Genomic DNA, 18,619 nt, shown 5'->3' on the forward strand with positions numbered 1-18,619 from the left:
AGAGCTTGTGCAACAAACCATGAAGAGTAAAAGCAGTGTTGGAAGCCTTTTAATAAAAATAGATTTAGAAAAAGCTTTTGACAGAATTGAGTGGTCCTTTGCGTATCGCAGTTTGACCTTTTTAAAATTTTCTCCAAAGATCGCTACTCTAATAATAAACTGTATTACTTCTAGCAATATTGCCATCTTGATAAAAGGAACCAAAACTAATTATTTCTCCCCATCTTGAGGTATAAGACAAGGTGATCCCATGTCACCATACATTTTTATCTTATGCATGGAACTCCTTGCCAATTATATTTCTTATCAGGTTGATATCCTACAATGGGACCCCATTTTCCTATCCAAACAAGGACCGCTTTTTTCCCAGTTATTCTTTGCGAATGACCTAACACTAGTGGCAAAGGCAAATAACAAAACTATTCAAACTATCCACCATGTCCTTACTTCCTTTTGTCAACTATCAGGACAGACAGTGAGTTGTTCAAATCTAAAGTTGTCTTCTCTCCTGGATGTTCTAATAAAGCTCAAATCATGGTCAAGCAGCTTTTTAACATCTCTCATACGGAGAAATTTGGTAAATACCTATGCTTCCCAATCTTAAAACATAAACCAAAGCACTTTAATTTTTAGTTCATCCTCAATAATATGAGAAACAGGCTTTCTAATTGGAAACCAAATTTTCTAAGTCCTGCAGAAAGAATCACTCTCATCAAATCTACTTTAAGTGCTCTTCCAGCACATGCTATGCAATATTTTCGCCTGCCAAAAAAAGACTTGTAAGGCTATTGATAGAGTTCAAATGGACTTTCTATGGGGAGAACAGCCCAAAAAAAGAAGATGCATCTTATAAAGTGGATAACATTACAATTCCTAAGGATATAGGAGGATTAAATCTCTGTAAGGCTCATCATAAAAACCTCTCTCTCCTTGCTAGCCTATCTTGGAGACTGTACACTAACAGAGATGCTCTTTGGGCCAAAACTCTTATAAATAAGTATGGACTAAAGCCCAATAGCCCTTCTAATTCCTTTATTTGGCAGAATATTTTGACAGGCAGCAAACTTTGCTCCAAAGCAGTTGCTTGGGACCCAGGTAAGGGGAACACCATTAGTGTATAGGACCATAGTTGGATACCCACATCACCCCCCTTAAGAAGCTTGATTCATGGACCACTCACAATTGCAGAATCCAAGCTGAAGCTATCTCATTTTTGGAGTGGGGAAGAGTGGAATTGGAATGCCCTTTCCTCTGTAATCTCTAAGGAATTAATACATAAAGCATCCCTAGTATCCCTACAACTGGATAAATCAGATACCTCTTTCTGGTCCTTAAATGCCAATGTTCTATTTACTACCCAAAAATCCAATTCTTTAACTGTCTTGAAGTTGCTTAGGACAGATAGTGATACTACCTAGTTTTCCTTTAACTGGGTTTGGTCCTTACACACTCCTCCAAAAATCCAATTCTTTCTTTGGCTTTGATCTCATAATAGGCTTCCCACAAAATCATATTTACATCATCTTGGAATCACTATTGATGTTTTTTGTAAGGTATGCAATGTTATGGAAGAATCTATAACTCACATTTTATTTGACTATCATGTTGCTAGAAAATTTTGGCTCGATTTTTGTCTTAATATGAGCAATATCCTTAACACACCCAACCACTGGTTGACTAACCTACACCAGCTCAACGTACCCATCCATCATAACCAATTAAGTTGGGTTGAATTCTATCCTTTTGCAGTATGGTACATCTGGTTAAATCGCAACAATAGATCATTCAGCTCTAAAAACTCAATTATCCAACTAAACCAGATGCTTATGAAGGCTGCTGAATTTAAGCACCTCACTAATACTTGTTCTCAACAGGGTATAGGAAAGAAAGAAATCCATATTAAGTGGTACCCCCTGTATTAAATCATTACAAGCTCAATGTTGATAGTGCTTTCACACCTGAATTGTCAAGGGGGAATTGGGGGAGTATTCAAGGATACGAATGGAGGATGGATAATGGGCTTTTGTCAGAAAATACATAGCATAAGCCACACAATGGCTGAACACCAAGCTCTACTGCAGGGTCTTCAATTGGCTCTTGATAGAAGTTACACCCGACTAGAAGTGGAGACTAACTCCACAGAGGTAATACAACTTCTAACCACTCCACACGGCATTTACTCTAATATAGTTGAATCATGCAGGTTGCTTATGAGGAGATTTGGGGAATCCAGTGGTACGACATAACTTCCGGGAAGGAAACAAGTTAGCAGATGGACTAGCCAAGCATGGAGCAAGGAAGAAAGAGTTTGAAGGAGTCTCACTTTTTGTTATCCCCCCTACTAATATATCTAACCTTTTGGATGCTGATAATAGAAGCATAATATGTACTAAACTAGTAACGCAGTCTGTATGTAATAGTCTAGCTATGTTAGGTAACTGTTGCGTCCTCACAGATAGTGAGTATGCAGAAAATGAGTACGGCGGTACTACTGATGTAATTCTCTAATATTTAAGTAATATATCGTTTTAACCAAAAAACAATATATATATATATATATATATTTATCTTTGATTTGGTTATAGGCAACGATCGGTAAGAGAATCTTCTCTCTTTATTATTTCTTTCCCTTTTTCTTTGTATGTGTGGTAATAAGAGTAGTTATACTCATCAGTTGCATGTTTTTACTAAGAAAGGAACATAGGAGATACCCAATTATATTCTAACATATTCCTATATGTGTTTTTTTTTTCAAATCTTTCAGGTTCGAAGCAGGGAGGGAAAGATAGAAAAGTAACATTTTGATAAAATTGAATTCTGAACCTTATTAGTTAGGCAACTAAAATCACAATTCAAATACTGTGAGAATAATATTCTTATAACCATTTTGCAGGTCAAGAAGGTGAAGAGGAAAGATAAGAGATTTTAGGATTGAGAGCAAGGAAATGAAAAATAAATTACTCTAGAACCTTTGGTGAAATTGAATGTGCACTATCTAAATTAACAATTACTTAACTTTAAGTATACTATTCTCTATTTTTAATACAGAATATCTAGTTTACAGCCAAAATTATATTGCCTCGGTCACTCTAAATCTCCAAAACTATGCTTTTATATTTTTTCCTTTTAATTAATTATGTCAATTAGGAGGTATTATCATTCTTTTTCTTAAAGTTTATTACTTTGTGCTCTTGAGTTATAATATTTTGAATATGTCATCTTCTCAATTTTTTCTTATGAGTTGTTGTGTTTTGAGTTTTGATCTTCTTTATTTTTGTTCCACGTAAATGCATTCAAGGAGAGTCTTGAGGCTTCGTTTTCTGTTTCTCTTAATTTCTTTTTTTTTTCCTCAAGTAAATATGCTAATATTATGCCCATGTTAATTATACTTTAAGACGTTTATATAAAGTTGTTATTTCCTCCGTATAAAAAGAAAAATTTAGATAAATTTTGGAAAGCAAGGTCTATACATTTATTTTACTTATCACCAATACAAAAAGCTATACATATGTATATATATATATAAAAAAATCTTTTTGTTTTATAGTAATATAGGAAATTAATATCTTTTATTACCGTGCGAAGCGCGGTGAAATTCACTAGTATAAGATAAAGCTAGACATAGACAAGGTGATGTGACAGCTCTCTATAGGCACCAATGATATTTACGTTTTTCTCCCTTTTTTTGGATTTTTCTTCCTATTTCTTCCATGCTTTATTAAAAAAATTCAATGGACACTTCTTAAATATTGTTAAATAGTAATCAATTTTATCCTATTGATTGAATCACTAATTAAAGGCTATAATTTCAGGTCCATTACAGATCATTTCACCTCCCCCGTCTTATACTTTTCCAATATATTCACATAGTTTCATATACATGTCATATCTCCATTTCTAAGGAGTTATAATCGTTGCAATTGGCTTCGCATTATAGATATAGTTGTGGCTTCCCAGAGTATGAAATAATAGTGTTCTTGCAGTTCTCTGGATTTCACTTATTGTTTAGGTACATCAATTATAGTTAGTTAGTGTACATTTTATTATAAAATAATAATTTATATTCTTGATGTAATTTCTTCATCTGTGTTTCTATCATTTTATCCAGAATGTCATTCAAAGTTTGCTATTCTTTTATATTGTTTTTCATATAGTGTATCATCTGAATAAAAAGAAGTGTTTTCATACATGCCTTGAATAAATTTGATTTAGTGTGAGAAAACCTAGGTATATTCTTTCTCATCACCTTACTACTTTTCTTTCAGTTTTTCATATTCTATTTCTTTATTGCTATATTTTTACTTGGTTTTGTTATTTTTATTTCTTCTTCAGTGATTCTAATACATATTCAGGTGAATCAACGGAATGATATTTCTAAAACAGACTGAAGCTTGAAATATTCTTCTCTGAACTTTTGTGGATACTCTTTGCAACTTCTTTTGTGTGTTCAATATATAGGATAAGCTTCCAACTGAATTTTATATATTTTGACATTTTGAGAAGTTTGAGTATAAGTATATAATTTGAGGAAGAAAAGAAATTATTTTAGAGTGGAAGGATAACTATTATGGAAGGTGATAAGACGATAGAGAAAAATGAAAAGAAGGGAAGATAAGACATTTTCATTTTAAAAAAAATGAATAAGTAGGGAAATAAGCATGGTAAAAGAAGTTAAGGGTAAACGGAAGGAAAAGGGACGAAAAAATAAGGCGAGACTTATAAAACAAGATACATACAATTTAATTTTGAGGATCTGGTGCAATTTGATTTTATCCTTCTGTATTTTATAGCTGATTCAGATTTTAATAATTATTTCTAATTAGAGGAAAATATTTGTCCTCTGAACTTTTATGGATTCTCTTTGCGACTTCTTTCGTGTGTTCCATTTATAGATAAGCTTCCGAATGTTGTATATTTTGAAATTTTGAGAAATTTGAGTATAATTATATGATTTGAGAATGAAAAGAAATTATTTTAAAGTGGAAGGATAAGCATCATGAACGGTGGTAAGAAGATAGAGAAAAATGAAAGGAACGGAAGATAAGTCATTTCTTTAAAAAAAAAAATTAGTAAGTAGGGAAATAAGCATGGAGAATAGAGTGTTAAGGGTAAACAGAAGGAAGAGCGATGGAAAAATAAAGGCGAGAATTATTAAAAAAAAAAAAAAAAAAGATGCATACAATTTAATTTTAAGGATTTGGTGCAATTTGATTTTGTCATTCATTATATATTCTTATTTTGATTTTAAAAATTACTTTTAATTAGAGGGAAAAATTAATACTTATATATGTACACATTAAATTTATAAAGTAATAAATGTATTTTAAAATTGTATACATATGCACGCAAAGAGATTAAAATTTCTTAAATCTTTCATTTCTTTACATGTTTTTTAAGAAACATTTAAAATATTTTCACCCTTATTAATTTATTGGATTTGAAGGCTAGAAAGAATATTTATTTTTTGGAAAATATATTACAATATTTAGCTATTACAAAAAAATAGTCAATAACTTTATGATGTTTTTAGCGTGGAAAAGTTACCTAGTTAAATCATAGTTTAATAGTTACCCTTGCTCCAATACTAGAATTATCTTAATCCTAGAATTTCTAATACACATATTTTTTTGTTTTTTGGTAGAGAAAGAGTCATGGATTCTATTAAAAACAGACAATAGAGAGTTTTGTTTTTAAACAAAAATCAATCACATATATGCCATTATATAATACAGTTTAATGTTTGGATTATTTGTTCTTGTATACCAAAACAAATGACCCCTAATTAATAGTCACCCTGGCAAGACCTTTAAAATTTTGTCATTTAAACCTCCATGTTTTAGCTCCAAGTATTCCATAGCCACCAATAAATGATTTATAGGAAGATCAAAATAAATGACCCCTAAATAGTTACCCTAGAGAAAATCAATATTTTGTCTGCCAATTTAGGAAGATCAAAAGTGTTCTTTCATCGTCAAGTATAAAAGAAAAAGAAAAAGGAAGAAGAAGCTTCTATTAAACAACTGAACACTAAAATAAAATATAAAGAATATTGACTTGTTCATGAAATCTTAGGTCCAGCTTCTCTAACGAACACATTCTAAGCAGAATTAATTATGAAAAAGACCACTTAGGAAAACAAAAAAGAAGAAGAGATGTCATGTTAGCGTCACAGAAGCGGATCCAGGACTTGAACCAACATGGCTTCAAGTACTAATAGTCGAGTTCTAAATTTAATTTTGTACATATTTAGTAATTTTTTAAATACACATGATATAAGACTTGGACTAAAGCTACTGAATTATGTGGAATCTACATGATATATATTTTTGTAGATGATACGAGTTACAACTTGGTTTGCTCGGGCTTAGTAAGGTACCGGCTGCCAGCCACGCCTCACATAGGTTGGGGTGTGACAAAAAGATTGCCATAAATATTTCAAGGTACCCAACTGAGGACAATAGAGAAGTGAAAGCCATTATTTCTTCCATAATGTTTACTTTTTTTGGTGTTTTCTACTTTGATGCAAGCCTTTGCTTCCATGTTTTCATACCTAATCCTTCGTTGTTTCTTCATTACTGAACCTTTCATAACATCTTTGTCTAGTAACTTCGAGTAAAACCTTCCTTGTAGTCCTATCTCCCAAACTTTTCCTAGTCATGCGTATGACTGACTGGCTACGTCTATCGTCAAATCGTTCTTGCACCTTATCATTCTGCTTGTATAATTATCCTTTTGAGTTGGGTTCCCGATTCCATTTTGTTGCTATCTTTCCATCTTCTAACAAAGCATACTCGTGATCCCATACTTGTCGTCTCATCTTCCCCCCTTAAGGTTGTAGCCCAATACTCTATGTTTATCATCCCAATTATCTTCTCTTTTGTTTTCTATAATACATACTCCTAGCGAATCGCAACTAAACATAACTGTGACTGTTCGTCTTCTGAGTCTATCTGGTCAGTTACACACACATATAAGGGTCATACTCCTATAGACGTACTGTCCCTAGATGGGCTTAACCTTTCATCGAAGAGATCTTCATAATTCTCCTTAACGTCCTTCCAGAAATCACCATTCTTCTATTACTCGATTTTCTATTTCATCACTGCAATGGTATCTAGTATAGTATTCCATTTCCAAAAATCCTCCCTGATTGTTACTATTCCTCCTTTCCCTCGTTATATAAACGCTCGTTATTTAGGTAGGTCTCTTTTAGACTACAAGTTCATCTCATTAATGAAGGGCGTATTTGTATCAATTTTCGACTTCAAACTCCTCCAATGCCCCTTATACAAATACTCCTTTTAAAAACATCACGCACTTCCTTCATTAGCTATTCAGCCTTATACTACTAACTTAATAATCCTGTGATAATAAACCTTTTGGAGAGAAATTTTCCAAACCTTAGTCCTACCTTGTCTTATACACTCCTGCGAAACAATTCATGATTCATATATCCTTATTCTCGTACCTCTGTACAACATCCTTGTCAATATAATCTACACAATAAGAAGGCCCTTATCGATATCTAGCTCATTAAGTAACGTACATCGTTCTCTTACCTTTTCTGACCAATCATTTTCCTTTTTATTTTCGAAACAATAACTATCCTCTGACGAATCTTGCATTCCATTTCATATCAATCTTTCGACATTAAATATCATCATCCGTATAACTTATAATTTTCTCCCTTTTTTCCATAATTCATGTGTTTACCTCTTTCTGCTCATAAATCATTTGCATATTTACACTCAAGTGTCATATCTAAACATATACTTAGCAGAATGATAAGGTGCAATATATATATATATATTTGGAATTATTTTGCTAAATGAAATGGCAAAATATTATCGAAATAATTTTGTAAAAGTCATTTTTGTTTATAAAATACATATTTCACTCCGTCTGAGATTCAAGAACTCCGGATAATTTAATAAAATTATTGGAGGATCAAAATTAGGTGTCAACACCAAGGAAAGAACCAAGGGAGGTGCTGAGCAGCATCAGAAAGCAACACTGGTGCAAAATGAAGAAGGAAACAGTTATAGCCAGTGGCGAAGCCAGGATTTTCGCCAAGGGTGTTCATACTTTTAGAACAAGGTGGGTGAGAAAAGAAAGAAAAGCAGCGCATGTAATTGTACTATATTAATATAAAGGTGCAAGACTGACCTCAGTGTCCAAATCTGAAGAATTTGTGGAGGAAGTAAGAGTAGAAAAATCACAACTCCTACCCAAACCTATTCCCATATTCAGTGGTTGCAATCCCATAGTTGGCCAACCTTGTTCCTGCTCAAATCATATAAACCAACTATTCAAAAGAAAAAAAAAATCCTAAAACAGAAACTAGCAAAATAGTGCTGAATATGTCTACTAATATTTTTAATCCTAATTTAACTTAGCCCAATTGTTGGTATTCTGCACATGAAATTGAATATATGCATTGAATTCATTTCTCCAGAAAACAATATCAACAGTATATTAGGTCCTATGTTCAACATCAACACATGATTTAGTCTTGCATACCAAAATCAAGGTGGCACTTTAGCTCTATTCAAAGTCATTCTCAGTACACATATTCAACAATTAATAGAAAAGGCTCGTATCATTCAAACGAAAGTACATTATTCAAAAAAAGATCCCATGAGATAGGGAAAACCTGTGTGATTTTTATGTCATACCACATTGATAAGTGCAAGGATAAAGAAAGTACTGAAACAACTTATAGTTAAATAGAGTTTCACAAAACTAAAGGACTCTTCTCTGAGAAACAAGAAAGCCTAATTAAAGGACCGATAGAACTCATCTCCATTTTGAGGAATCACACACTAAACTATCAACAAAAAATAGTTCTATTAATGAAAGCTTAATTAAAATATTACAATTGCACTCAACGGGGCTTCATCTCTTGAAATGTTTTTATGTTTTTATAATACACTCATTAGAAACATCTTCAAATACTTTCTTTTCTACAAAAGGCACCATGCAACCATCTAAGAATTCATCGTCCATTCGATTCTGCAAGTCATTCTTTATAAACTTCATTGCTGAGAAAGCTCTTTCAACTGTCGCAGTGGCAACTGGTGGAAGCAAAGCAAACTTCACCAAAAGGAATACAAGAGAATAGGTTAAATGCTTCTTTGTCCCAACCAACTTTCTTGAAAGTTCCCCAAGTCCACCTAAATTGGAGAACCTTTTATCAATATCACGAACATCAATAATGTAATTAGCAAGTTGATTCTCAAGGGCCCTAATGCTAAATCCATCAAAGTCATCAGGATATAATTCATCCATTCTCACTATCTTTTTTATGTCAAAACTAGAAAATGAATCAATTGGATTCAAGCAAGCTACTCCATTAAGCAAATCACTTAAGTTCTTGTAACTGCCAATCAATAATTTTATAAAACATATTCACACGGTAATGATGCAAAGTTAAATGATCAACCACTTTATGTCGTGATCTCCCAGAGTTAGCATATGGATCATCATAATTCGGTAATGGAATTTTATGCTTGATACAGAAGGTTTCAACCTTTTTTTTAAGTGAATCCCATCCAATATTCTTTTTTAAGAGAGGATCCCATTCATTATCTCTTAAAGCTTGCAACCTTCTCTTTGCTACCTTAACAAGAATCATGGCATTTGCAATATCCTACTCCTTTTTCTGTAATGACACATTAAGATCGTATGTGATTCCTAAAATATCAGTCATCAAATGCAATAAGAAAACAGTCTCAAACATTTGACAACTTCTGAGAAATCCCGATGTGCTTGCTTCTTCATCCGGAGTACTTGCATTTTCAACAAGAGTATCAAGTACATCAACAATAGAGGCAAAGTTACTAATAAAGTTTCCAAATGACTTGTAGTGAGATACCCAACGAGTATCACCAGCTTTAATAAGACCAAGTTCTTGATTCAGGCCTTTACCCATTTCTAGCTCATCCATATCTAATTCCTCTCGGAGTTTTTCTTTTTGAGACTCTCGAAATGCATCCACACATTTAAAAGAAGCTCCCAACACAGTCATATTTCAAAACCAATAGTACAAGTTCTCCCACCTGAATACACTTTTTAGAAACCGCGATAAGAGTCAATTGGAGTTGATGAGCAAAACAATGAATAGAATGAGCTGATCTACTTTCTTGTTTAATCAATGTTTTAAGACCACCTAGCTCACCTTGCATATTGTTTGCCCCATCATAACATTGCCCACGTACATAAGATAAAGTTAAAGAATGGTGAGCAAGCACATCCACAATTGTTTTCTTCAGAGATAAAGCACTAGTATCTTTAACATTAACAAGTCCAATAAATGCCTCCATCACAAATCCCTTTTTATCAACATATCGCAAGCAAATAGCCATTTGCTCTTTGCGTGACACATTTCTAGATTCATCAACCAATAAAGCAAAGTAGTCACCATTTAGATCCTTTATTATACCCTTAATTGTTTCAATCTTACACGCAGTCACAATATCTTTTTGGATATCATGAGAAGTCATTTTATTATTTTTTGGAGCATTTCCCAACACATAAGGTTTAATCTCCTCACATCTATCGGCGTACCATGAAAGAACTTCAAGAAAATTACCATTGTTCAATGACGATTCACTCTCATCATGACCGCGGAGTGCCAAACCTTGATTTAGGAGAAGTCTTACCACATCAATTGAAGCATTTAAGCGAACCAAATAGTCATGCTTACCTTTATCATCCAACTTGTGAAATGCAGCCTGAATGGATTGCGATCTTCACACTTTCTTTTTGATTGATTATGAATGCTATTCGGTGGACCAATATGTGTTGGAAATCTATCCTTTCTATACCAATTTCTAAACCCTATAGTCGAAAACACTTCACCGCCACCTTGATTAATGTTTTCGCCTTTGAAGAAATAGCAAGGCAAACAATAAGCTGCATTTGCACTTGTACTATATTCCAACCAATCAGGATATTCATCAAACCATCCAGAAACAAAACGACGTGGTATTCCAAAAAAGTTAGTTTTAGGGAACACATGACCCTGAGGTTGGCAAGGACGTTTTTGAATGTATGCCCTCCTTATCTCATCACGAATGTTTGAATGATAATCCAAAATTGGAGTTCTTTCAGCCGGGTCAGTCTTTAGATCATTTACATCAAATTTTTGTCTCAGAGAAAAGTGAGATGGTATTTCTATTTGGTCCGCATTTTCATCTCGATGTAGTTGATTTTGATTTTGAGACGCCGAACTTGTTTTTGGTACTTTACGAAAATATTTCTCCAAGCTCATTGAAACTTCAAACTGAAATAACAGTTAAATGCATCACACTTGTTAAAAATCAGTCAAACAAATTACTTCATGGATAGATAAATCTACTCTAACATATTGATAGTTTTTAACAGAATTCAACCCATACAAAATAAGTTTTTACTAGCACAACATAAAGACAATATTACTGTATTAGAATTCAAGAATTCTTGAAACTTTGTTCAATTCCCCCAAATAGTACTAACTACTAAGTTATTAATTTTTTAATTATATGACCATTAGTTATCTACTAAGAGAAACTAAAATGTGAAACTAACTCTGTTCAAAGAAGAAAAAATGCACAAAAGCAATTTCAAGAAATACACATCAATTTCAGAGAGAAAAAGAATTAATGCTATCAAAAAAATATAATATCTAACTAAAGGATAAGAAGAACTAAAGAATACCTTTTCACTGCAATCAAAAAATATAACAATGGTTGTGGAGGGAAAAGGGTTGAAACTTGAAAGAAAAAGGGAGAAGGGTTTTTTGTTTCTCTCAATGCAACAATGGCCAGTTCTGTTTCTTTTTCCAAAGAGTGTAGGAGAAGACAAATATTGACTAGCTTTTACTTAATGAGTAACTACTTTTTTAATTAAAAAAAAAAATAAAGTCAAACATTAGAGTCTAAACGACATCATCCTGGCTGAAATTTAATTAATGAAAGAGAATTTTCGTCAATTGTAAAAAAACAAAAGGAAAAAAAGGTGTCCCAGCAGAGGCTTGAACTCGCGCACAGAAGGAGAATCTGCACACCCTTGGCCGCTGGACCATTACTCTCTTCTTTTTCAAGGTTGTTCATCAATTAGTATATATCCAAAAAAAAAATATTAACCTATGTAACCGGAAACTTTTTCCAACGAAAGGTGTTCATCTGACCACCCTTGGTGGGGGGTGGCTTCGCCCCTGGTTATAGCTATGCATGAAACAATGATGTATTTTACTTGGTAGCTAGGAACTGGAAAACTTTTAAAGATACCACTGTCAATACAAGTTTTGTAGTAAAACAAATACAATTTATAGTAAAAGAGCGGATAGATATGTTCATAGGATCAAAACAAGCTAGGAAGTGTATAGGATTTCTTGAGGCAATTTGTAACTAGTTTCTTTGAGGCTTGCCATTCCTAGCACCCTTTCTGAAAGGTGGTTGAGGGATTCAGGTGCTCTTTAGATTGTTTTTTATAGTTGTTTGCTGGTGGTAATAATATTTACAGTTTATTATCAAAAAATAATTACATTTTCATCTTTAATATAGGTTTTGGATATAAAATCACTTTTAGTAGGAAGCGTTGAACTTTCTGGAACAAATTCAAATTAGTCCGACCCCATAATAAATACTACCAAACACTGTGTGAGAAATAAAAGAAATATAATCATCAAAATTATTGGGCCCGTGCAACCTCATCTAGTCCATATAAAAATCCCTTAATACTACTGCGTTAGTGGTTTGCTTTGCCTACATAAATAAATCACTAAGCAGCTGAACTTGAATAGAAGTGGGATGAGATAGAGATTGTGTAGGCATAAAACTTTCAAACTTAACTCTTTGGCACAAAGTCTCTTGATTAAAGTAACCATTTGCTTTTATGGTACAAGCCAGGCTAGCCAAAACTAGAAAAGAAAATAAATTTGAAAAGGGGTATTTGAGAAGGGAACATGTAGCTCAACTGATATATTAAAAAGTATCCCTATGTAGCCACCAACTTCTGGTGGCACATGCCCATATGTTTTTGGACTAGATTTTAGGGATATATTTACAATTTTAAAAGTAAAATAAATCCTTGTGCCCCCCCCCCCCCCCCCCCCCTAACGTTTGGAACTATCAAAGTATGCTAGAGGCCCAACAAAGGCAGCAGTAATATAAGTAGCAGCCTCTGAATGACTATAATCTGTACGTTCATCTGGGAAGAAATCATTTGGATTAGGACCTCCAACAATGGCTCCAACTAATATGTTAGGGTTGGCATTTGCTGTATAGTAGAATGGTTGAAATCCACCATCACAACCAAATGATTGTGGATGCCTTGCCAAAGAAGGTAAAGATGATCCTCTGTGGTGAACTCTTCGAGGATAGTTTGAACCATAGCCTACCATGTATGACATTTTCATTGGATTGTTACCCAAAATATAGTCCACCTAAATTAATAAAGCACTACAATTAGCAACCGTAACAAATTGCGAAATTGATGGTACAAAACTTCTTGTAATCGGTCAAATTATACTATTAAAAATGAAAATTTTTGTATATATTCTACGAGCTTAGTTTATTAAATGAGATATAAAGGATTTACCTGTCTTTTTGCAAGGATTCTAATAGTCTTTTCTGTTACCAAGAGGCTTCCACAGTTGAAAGTACGCTTTCTACTTGCCATGTATTTGGCATAAGTGGTGAGCAAAGATGTAATGGATGTCACATATTGAAGGTTTTCTTCAGGTAGCTTGTAAATTAGGCCCCCTGTAACAGATAAATATATAAGTAAATACTAAGACATAGCCCCCAAAACAATTAAAAAAAAAAACAAGAGAAAAGTCCAGCCTCACCTTTTGTATATTGGGTGCTTGTATAAGGTGAGTTTGGTAGTATTTTACATACAAAGTCTTCGGCATGTTGTCTGAATGAATCAAATCTATTGTCATTTCCAACCACGCTTCTCTACAATATTAGGACCATTTCAGGGCTATATATACACACACTCATCAAGAAAACTAAAATAACAAACGAAAGAACAAAATTTTAAGACAAAACATAGAGGTAAATGTACAATAATCTGGATGACCTACCCTTGCCATAAGAACATGAGCACCAGCATACTTGTTGTCCCAGCTGAATAAATCTGGTACATCATTGGCTCCCAAGTTGTTTATGAAGTTTAAGTAAGAAATGTCATTTGTTGCTCTCAATAGCCATGCTGCTCCCCAATATAGCTCATCCTACAAAGTCAATTAACCCAATTTAATCGGGCCGGGTCGAACAACCCCCTTTTACAACTAAGTGATTAGATCATACACATCAAATATTGTTGGGCCAGAAAACCATTTATCTATGTGCCTTCGTTTATTTTTGAGAAACTCTAGGGAAAGTTACGGATATGTACAGTTCGGTCAACTAGTTTACCAAATATATCAGTGTATATATTGTGTATAGATATGTATACTATATGTATAATGTATGGGCCTTTGTTTGTTTTTGAAAAACCTTTTGGGGAAGTTACGGATATGTCCAGTTCGGCCAACTAATTTACCAAATATATCAGTGTATATATTATGTATATGTATAGTATATGTGCCTTCGTTCGGTTTTTAAAAACTTTTAGGAAAGTTACGGATATGTACAGTTCGGCCAACTAGTTTACCAAATATATCAGTGTATATATTGTGTATAGCTATGTATATTATATGCATAGTATGTGTATATTAAGCCATAACTAGGCCCAATAATAAGGTAAGTGGACTATACATACCTTGTAACCAGAGTATGAGCAATAGAATGGGCAAGCTGCAGAGCCTAGTGAATCACTATAGGAGCCCCGATATTGAACTGCAAACCTGAACACTTTCACTGCATTTCCCAGTAGCTTTTTCGAGTACGCCCGATCAACCGACCGGAAAACCAAGGAGGCAGCGGCTAAAGCAGCAGCCATTTCTCCGGCCACATCGGAGCCAGGATTGCTCGGAGAGACATAATAGACGCTCCGGACAGTGTCCATATCTTCGGGCCTTTCCCAACACTTGTGATCAGCATTTGGGTCACCTACGCCAACGAAGAGCCTGTTGGGCGCAGCATTTGCACATTTGAGGAAGTAATCGGTTGCCCAACGGATTGCAGCCCGTGCATTTTGTAATTCGGTGCCCATTCTCTTGCCATACTCAACTGTGTTCCAAGAGAGCATTGTGGTAGTATATGCCATTGGGAAATTGAACTTGACATTATCTCCAGCATCATAATAGCCTCCAGTTAGGTCCACCTGCCCAAAATGGTATTATTTTATTTAAGATAAAACGCTACTGAAGTCCTTAACTTAAATAATTCAGGCGTATAATGATGATAAATGTTTGTCGAAGAGAGTAATCATGTTCTGTTACGGACTTATAGCAAGCATGAAAGAAAGCAATGATATTTGCAATACATGGACATTTCAAAAAATTAAATAATACAATCTTATAATAGCAAACATCATTTTGGGAATGGCTTTTTATAAATATCTACTCTATCACATTTTACGTGAGGGTGTTTGATTAGGCATAAAATTTTAGAAAGAAAATATTTGAAATGTGCAGTCTAAAATAAGCCAAAAAATTTGTATGACTATAAATCATCTCAATAAGGGTAAATTAGAAGTTGAATCGTTCACTGAATATAAAATTGTGTAATTTTTCCATTTTTTTGACAGACTGAAAAGGGAAAAGTTTCACGTGACATGTTGAGAATAACAACAACAACAACATGCCCAGTGAAATCCCATAATATGGGGTCTAGGGAGGGTAAAGTGTAGACCTTACCCCTATCTTGAAAGGTCTAAGGTATATTAAAAGTATCAAGCAATGGAAGAAATTATAACCCCGTAAATCGGGATCATATTCTCCATATGACTGCTACTTTAGCATCTAAATCCTAATTAAAGCCCATACTTTAGCAACATAAGGGTACATGGTATAGTTCTTAGTCATTTGTTAAACTTTAAGTGGACAATGTAAATGAGTATAAATAAAGAATATGATGTCATGAGAAACAAAGGATACTAAAAGAATACTGTTCTCAAATTGGCGTAAACACTACTCAAATAATTGTAGGAGAAAAAGAATTTTGAAGAATAATGAATTGAACTTACATTAGCAAGTGAACCATCTGAAAGTCCCGAATGACCCCTCCAAGAGATTCGCTGGTTAGGGGGTAGTTTCCCTGATCTTTGTCCTTCAAAGAACATAATGGACTTTTCAAGAGCATCTCTATAGTTGAAACCCCCTTGGGCAGTACCCAAAGAGAAGAAGAATGATGAGAAAGACAACAAGAGAATGAGGCTAAAAGTAACTTCCACTCTAAACGCCATATTATACTTTTTTGAGATTTGTTCAAAGTATAATTGGCTTGTTTAGAGTTAGTTATGATGGCGTTGATTAAGACATAGACAAATGACCCTTTATATAGGGCTTGGGGAATCCAATTAGAAGAACGCAAATTAAGGCTTTTCAATCAATTAGTGTCTTTTCTTTATTGTCATTTCCTTTTGAAAAATATTTAATTCCTGTTTGAGTAAACATATAGTATCCTACTATAGAAAGACGCGAAAAGGTAGTCCATGCCAAAAGGTAGCGGCTTCTAATCTCTTAGAACTAGTTTAGGTTGACCAAGAATTTTTAGATGAGTGACCGAAACACGTAAAAAAGCAAATCAAAGTATTTGAAGGGAAAAAATGGAAAGGAGGGAAACATACAACTCTAGAAACAACATAATAACTTTTACCTCACTATTTATTTATGTATGGGTAAAAATATTCCAAATAACAGAGACTATTTGACTGGGTACGTGGAAAGCACAGAAAGGACCAGAGTCTTACCGTTGAAATGGTCAAAGCCAACCTAGCTAAGGAGTGATGAGGCCATCCGAGAGTTTTCAACCGGACACGTTCCATTGATGTCGGATCATCGAAGTCTAGAGTGATTCATCTAGGGAGGTTAAGAATACCCGGATAAAGGATAATTCGGATAACAGTCAGACCCTGAGGTTTTAGGAATTCCTTTTAATCTCCCATTAACTCCAACGATCTTAGCCGAGTAATAACTGAAACGTGCGAAAATCAAGGACATTTGCTACCCTATAAATCCCCCGACTTCTCCACAATTGTATCATCTGATTTTTACATGATTATAAAAAGCATTACAATTATTCTCTGTAAACACGACTATTCATCTCTTCTTTTCATCATCATTCATCATTTAATTCAAGAGAATCAATAAGACTCTCTCTCTTTTGCTATTTTATTAATTATTTACTGCTGATTACTTAATTTATTATTTCAATTATTTAGTCGTTACTTTATTAGCATTATAAAAGGATTGACATTACTTGGATTAATTATGTCATTTTTTACCTTATCCAAACAAATTCAACTGGTTGACCTAATAACCAAATTTTAGACTAAACAGTTTAGCGCTCACTGTGGGGCCCTCGCAATAGTGATTATCCCAAAACACTACTAATCCTTAGTTGATTTTGTATTTGTTAGTTGTGAATCATAATGGTTGATCAGCAACAATTGGTAGACATCCAAAACGATACCAGTATCCAAAATGCCGACGGAGTTCTAAACCCTAACGCAAGCCTAAATGCAAACAAACCTCTGAACGTATGTGAGGAGACAAATGATTAGTTGTTATAGGATAGAGGCGAAGATCAAAGCCATTAGGAACCTCTCATGACACTCGCACGCCACAACCAGAGCGACAGTCCAAAAATGCCATCCAACACAGATGCCTATACAAAGGGAAAGGCAAAGCACATCCAACTTTGGAGGACTTCAAGGCCCAACAGCACGCCCTAAATCTGAAACTTGACAACATGTTGCTATCCCTAGCCGGATATGTGAGAATACGGAATCACCCGTACAACCAAAGGATGCACCCTGCTAGAGGTGTCCCTAACGTCGGCTCAGTGGAAGTCACTACTAGCCTAGGCCCTGTTCTCATCATCTTCAACCTCTACAACTTCGTGTAGAGAGGGGGAAGGGACATCATCTTTCTGGTCTTGCACCAACATACGGGGAATGACTCAGAACTGGTTCTAAACTGCTCCTACCTCCCTCGAGAATGTTTGCCTTCTTACTAGCCTTTTTTCTCATTTAGGGCTGACAGACCATGAGGGGTGGGAGTTCTTCCCTTCGGGATAGTGAGAGAAACCCCAGTAGATTGGTTTGTCTAGGTCGTTTTAATCCCTCATTCTTTGTTGCTTTAATAAAAGAAGGGAGATCCTAGACCTGGGATTGTGACTAAGCCTTTTGACTCGACCAACCTGCGTAAACATACCGAACGGGGTCACCAGAGTTCATAATAATGACATGATCTGAGTATAATTGTGAGATGCGATTACTATGGTTCTTAGCCCTTCATCTCTCCCTCGTAAAAATAGCTCTCTAGGTCCTCGAAGACCTAACGAAGATAATCAAAATCTTGCCGACCCAGTCCGCAATGTCTTTTACTCTATCGAAGGTCACCTTAAGAGCTACAAGTTTGGAGGAAAAAGGCAATGAGAGGAACATAATCAGAAAATGTAATGGAAAATTTCAAGTAGTGACTTACGTACGATTGGTAATCCAAACATGCATAGCTAAAGCA

General features: G+C 34.5%; 2 protein-coding genes and 1 long non-coding RNA gene across 3 annotated transcripts; 1 reads left to right on the forward strand and 2 right to left on the reverse strand.

The window, feature by feature from the left end:
* The first annotated feature begins 341 nt into the window (after positions 1–341).
* Positions 342–2,543, forward strand: LOC132605103 (uncharacterized). The gene is made up of 2 exons (XR_009569034.1): positions 342–1,553; positions 2,204–2,543. It is a non-coding gene; the product is annotated as an uncharacterized LOC132605103 (long non-coding RNA).
* Positions 2,544–10,001: 7,458 nt separating this feature from the next.
* LOC132607878 (uncharacterized) lies at positions 10,002–11,272 on the reverse strand. Its single transcript, XM_060321955.1, has 2 exons — positions 10,856–11,272; positions 10,002–10,733 (listed from the first exon to the last, which is right to left on the reverse strand). Exons 1-2 carry the CDS (start codon positions 11,270–11,272, stop codon positions 10,002–10,004), a joined length of 1,149 nt encoding a protein of 382 aa, XP_060177938.1.
* Positions 11,273–12,835: 1,563 nt separating this feature from the next.
* Positions 12,836–16,545, reverse strand: LOC132606200 (endoglucanase 3-like). Its single transcript, XM_060319591.1, has 6 exons — positions 16,120–16,545; positions 14,752–15,255; positions 14,072–14,221; positions 13,832–13,943; positions 13,582–13,745; positions 12,836–13,426 (listed from the first exon to the last, which is right to left on the reverse strand). The coding sequence occupies exons 1-6, from the start codon at positions 16,336–16,338 to the stop codon at positions 13,097–13,099; spliced, it is 1,479 nt and encodes a 492-aa protein (XP_060175574.1). The 5' UTR covers positions 16,339–16,545; the 3' UTR covers positions 12,836–13,096.
* Between the last annotated feature and the right edge of the window lie 2,074 nt (positions 16,546–18,619).

The sequence above is a fragment of the Lycium barbarum genome, chromosome 8 (genome assembly GCF_019175385.1).
Source record: "Lycium barbarum isolate Lr01 chromosome 8, ASM1917538v2, whole genome shotgun sequence".
In the NCBI taxonomy this organism is placed as follows: Eukaryota; Viridiplantae; Streptophyta; class Magnoliopsida; order Solanales; family Solanaceae; genus Lycium; species Lycium barbarum.

Bases quoted from the DNA above. Each gene is read 5' to 3' on its own strand.
- LOC132607878 (XM_060321955.1), bottom strand. From the start codon at position 11,272: ATGAGCTTGGAGAAATATTTTCGTAAAGTACCAAAAACAAGTTCGGCG. The intron at 10,734-10,855 runs GTGTTTTCGACT...CAATCCATTCAG, and splicing joins TTAATCAAGGTGGCGGTGAA to GCTGCATTTCACAAGTTGGA.
- LOC132606200 (XM_060319591.1), bottom strand. From the start codon at position 16,338: ATGGCGTTTAGAGTGGAAGTTACTTTTAGCCTCATTCTCTTGTTGTCT. The intron at 15,256-16,119 runs GTAAGTTCAATT...CATTTTGGGCAG, and splicing joins CAGATGGTTCACTTGCTAAT to GTGGACCTAACTGGAGGCTA. The intron at 14,222-14,751 runs GTATGTATAGTC...TTGACTTTGTAG, and splicing joins GCTCATACTCTGGTTACAAG to GATGAGCTATATTGGGGAGC.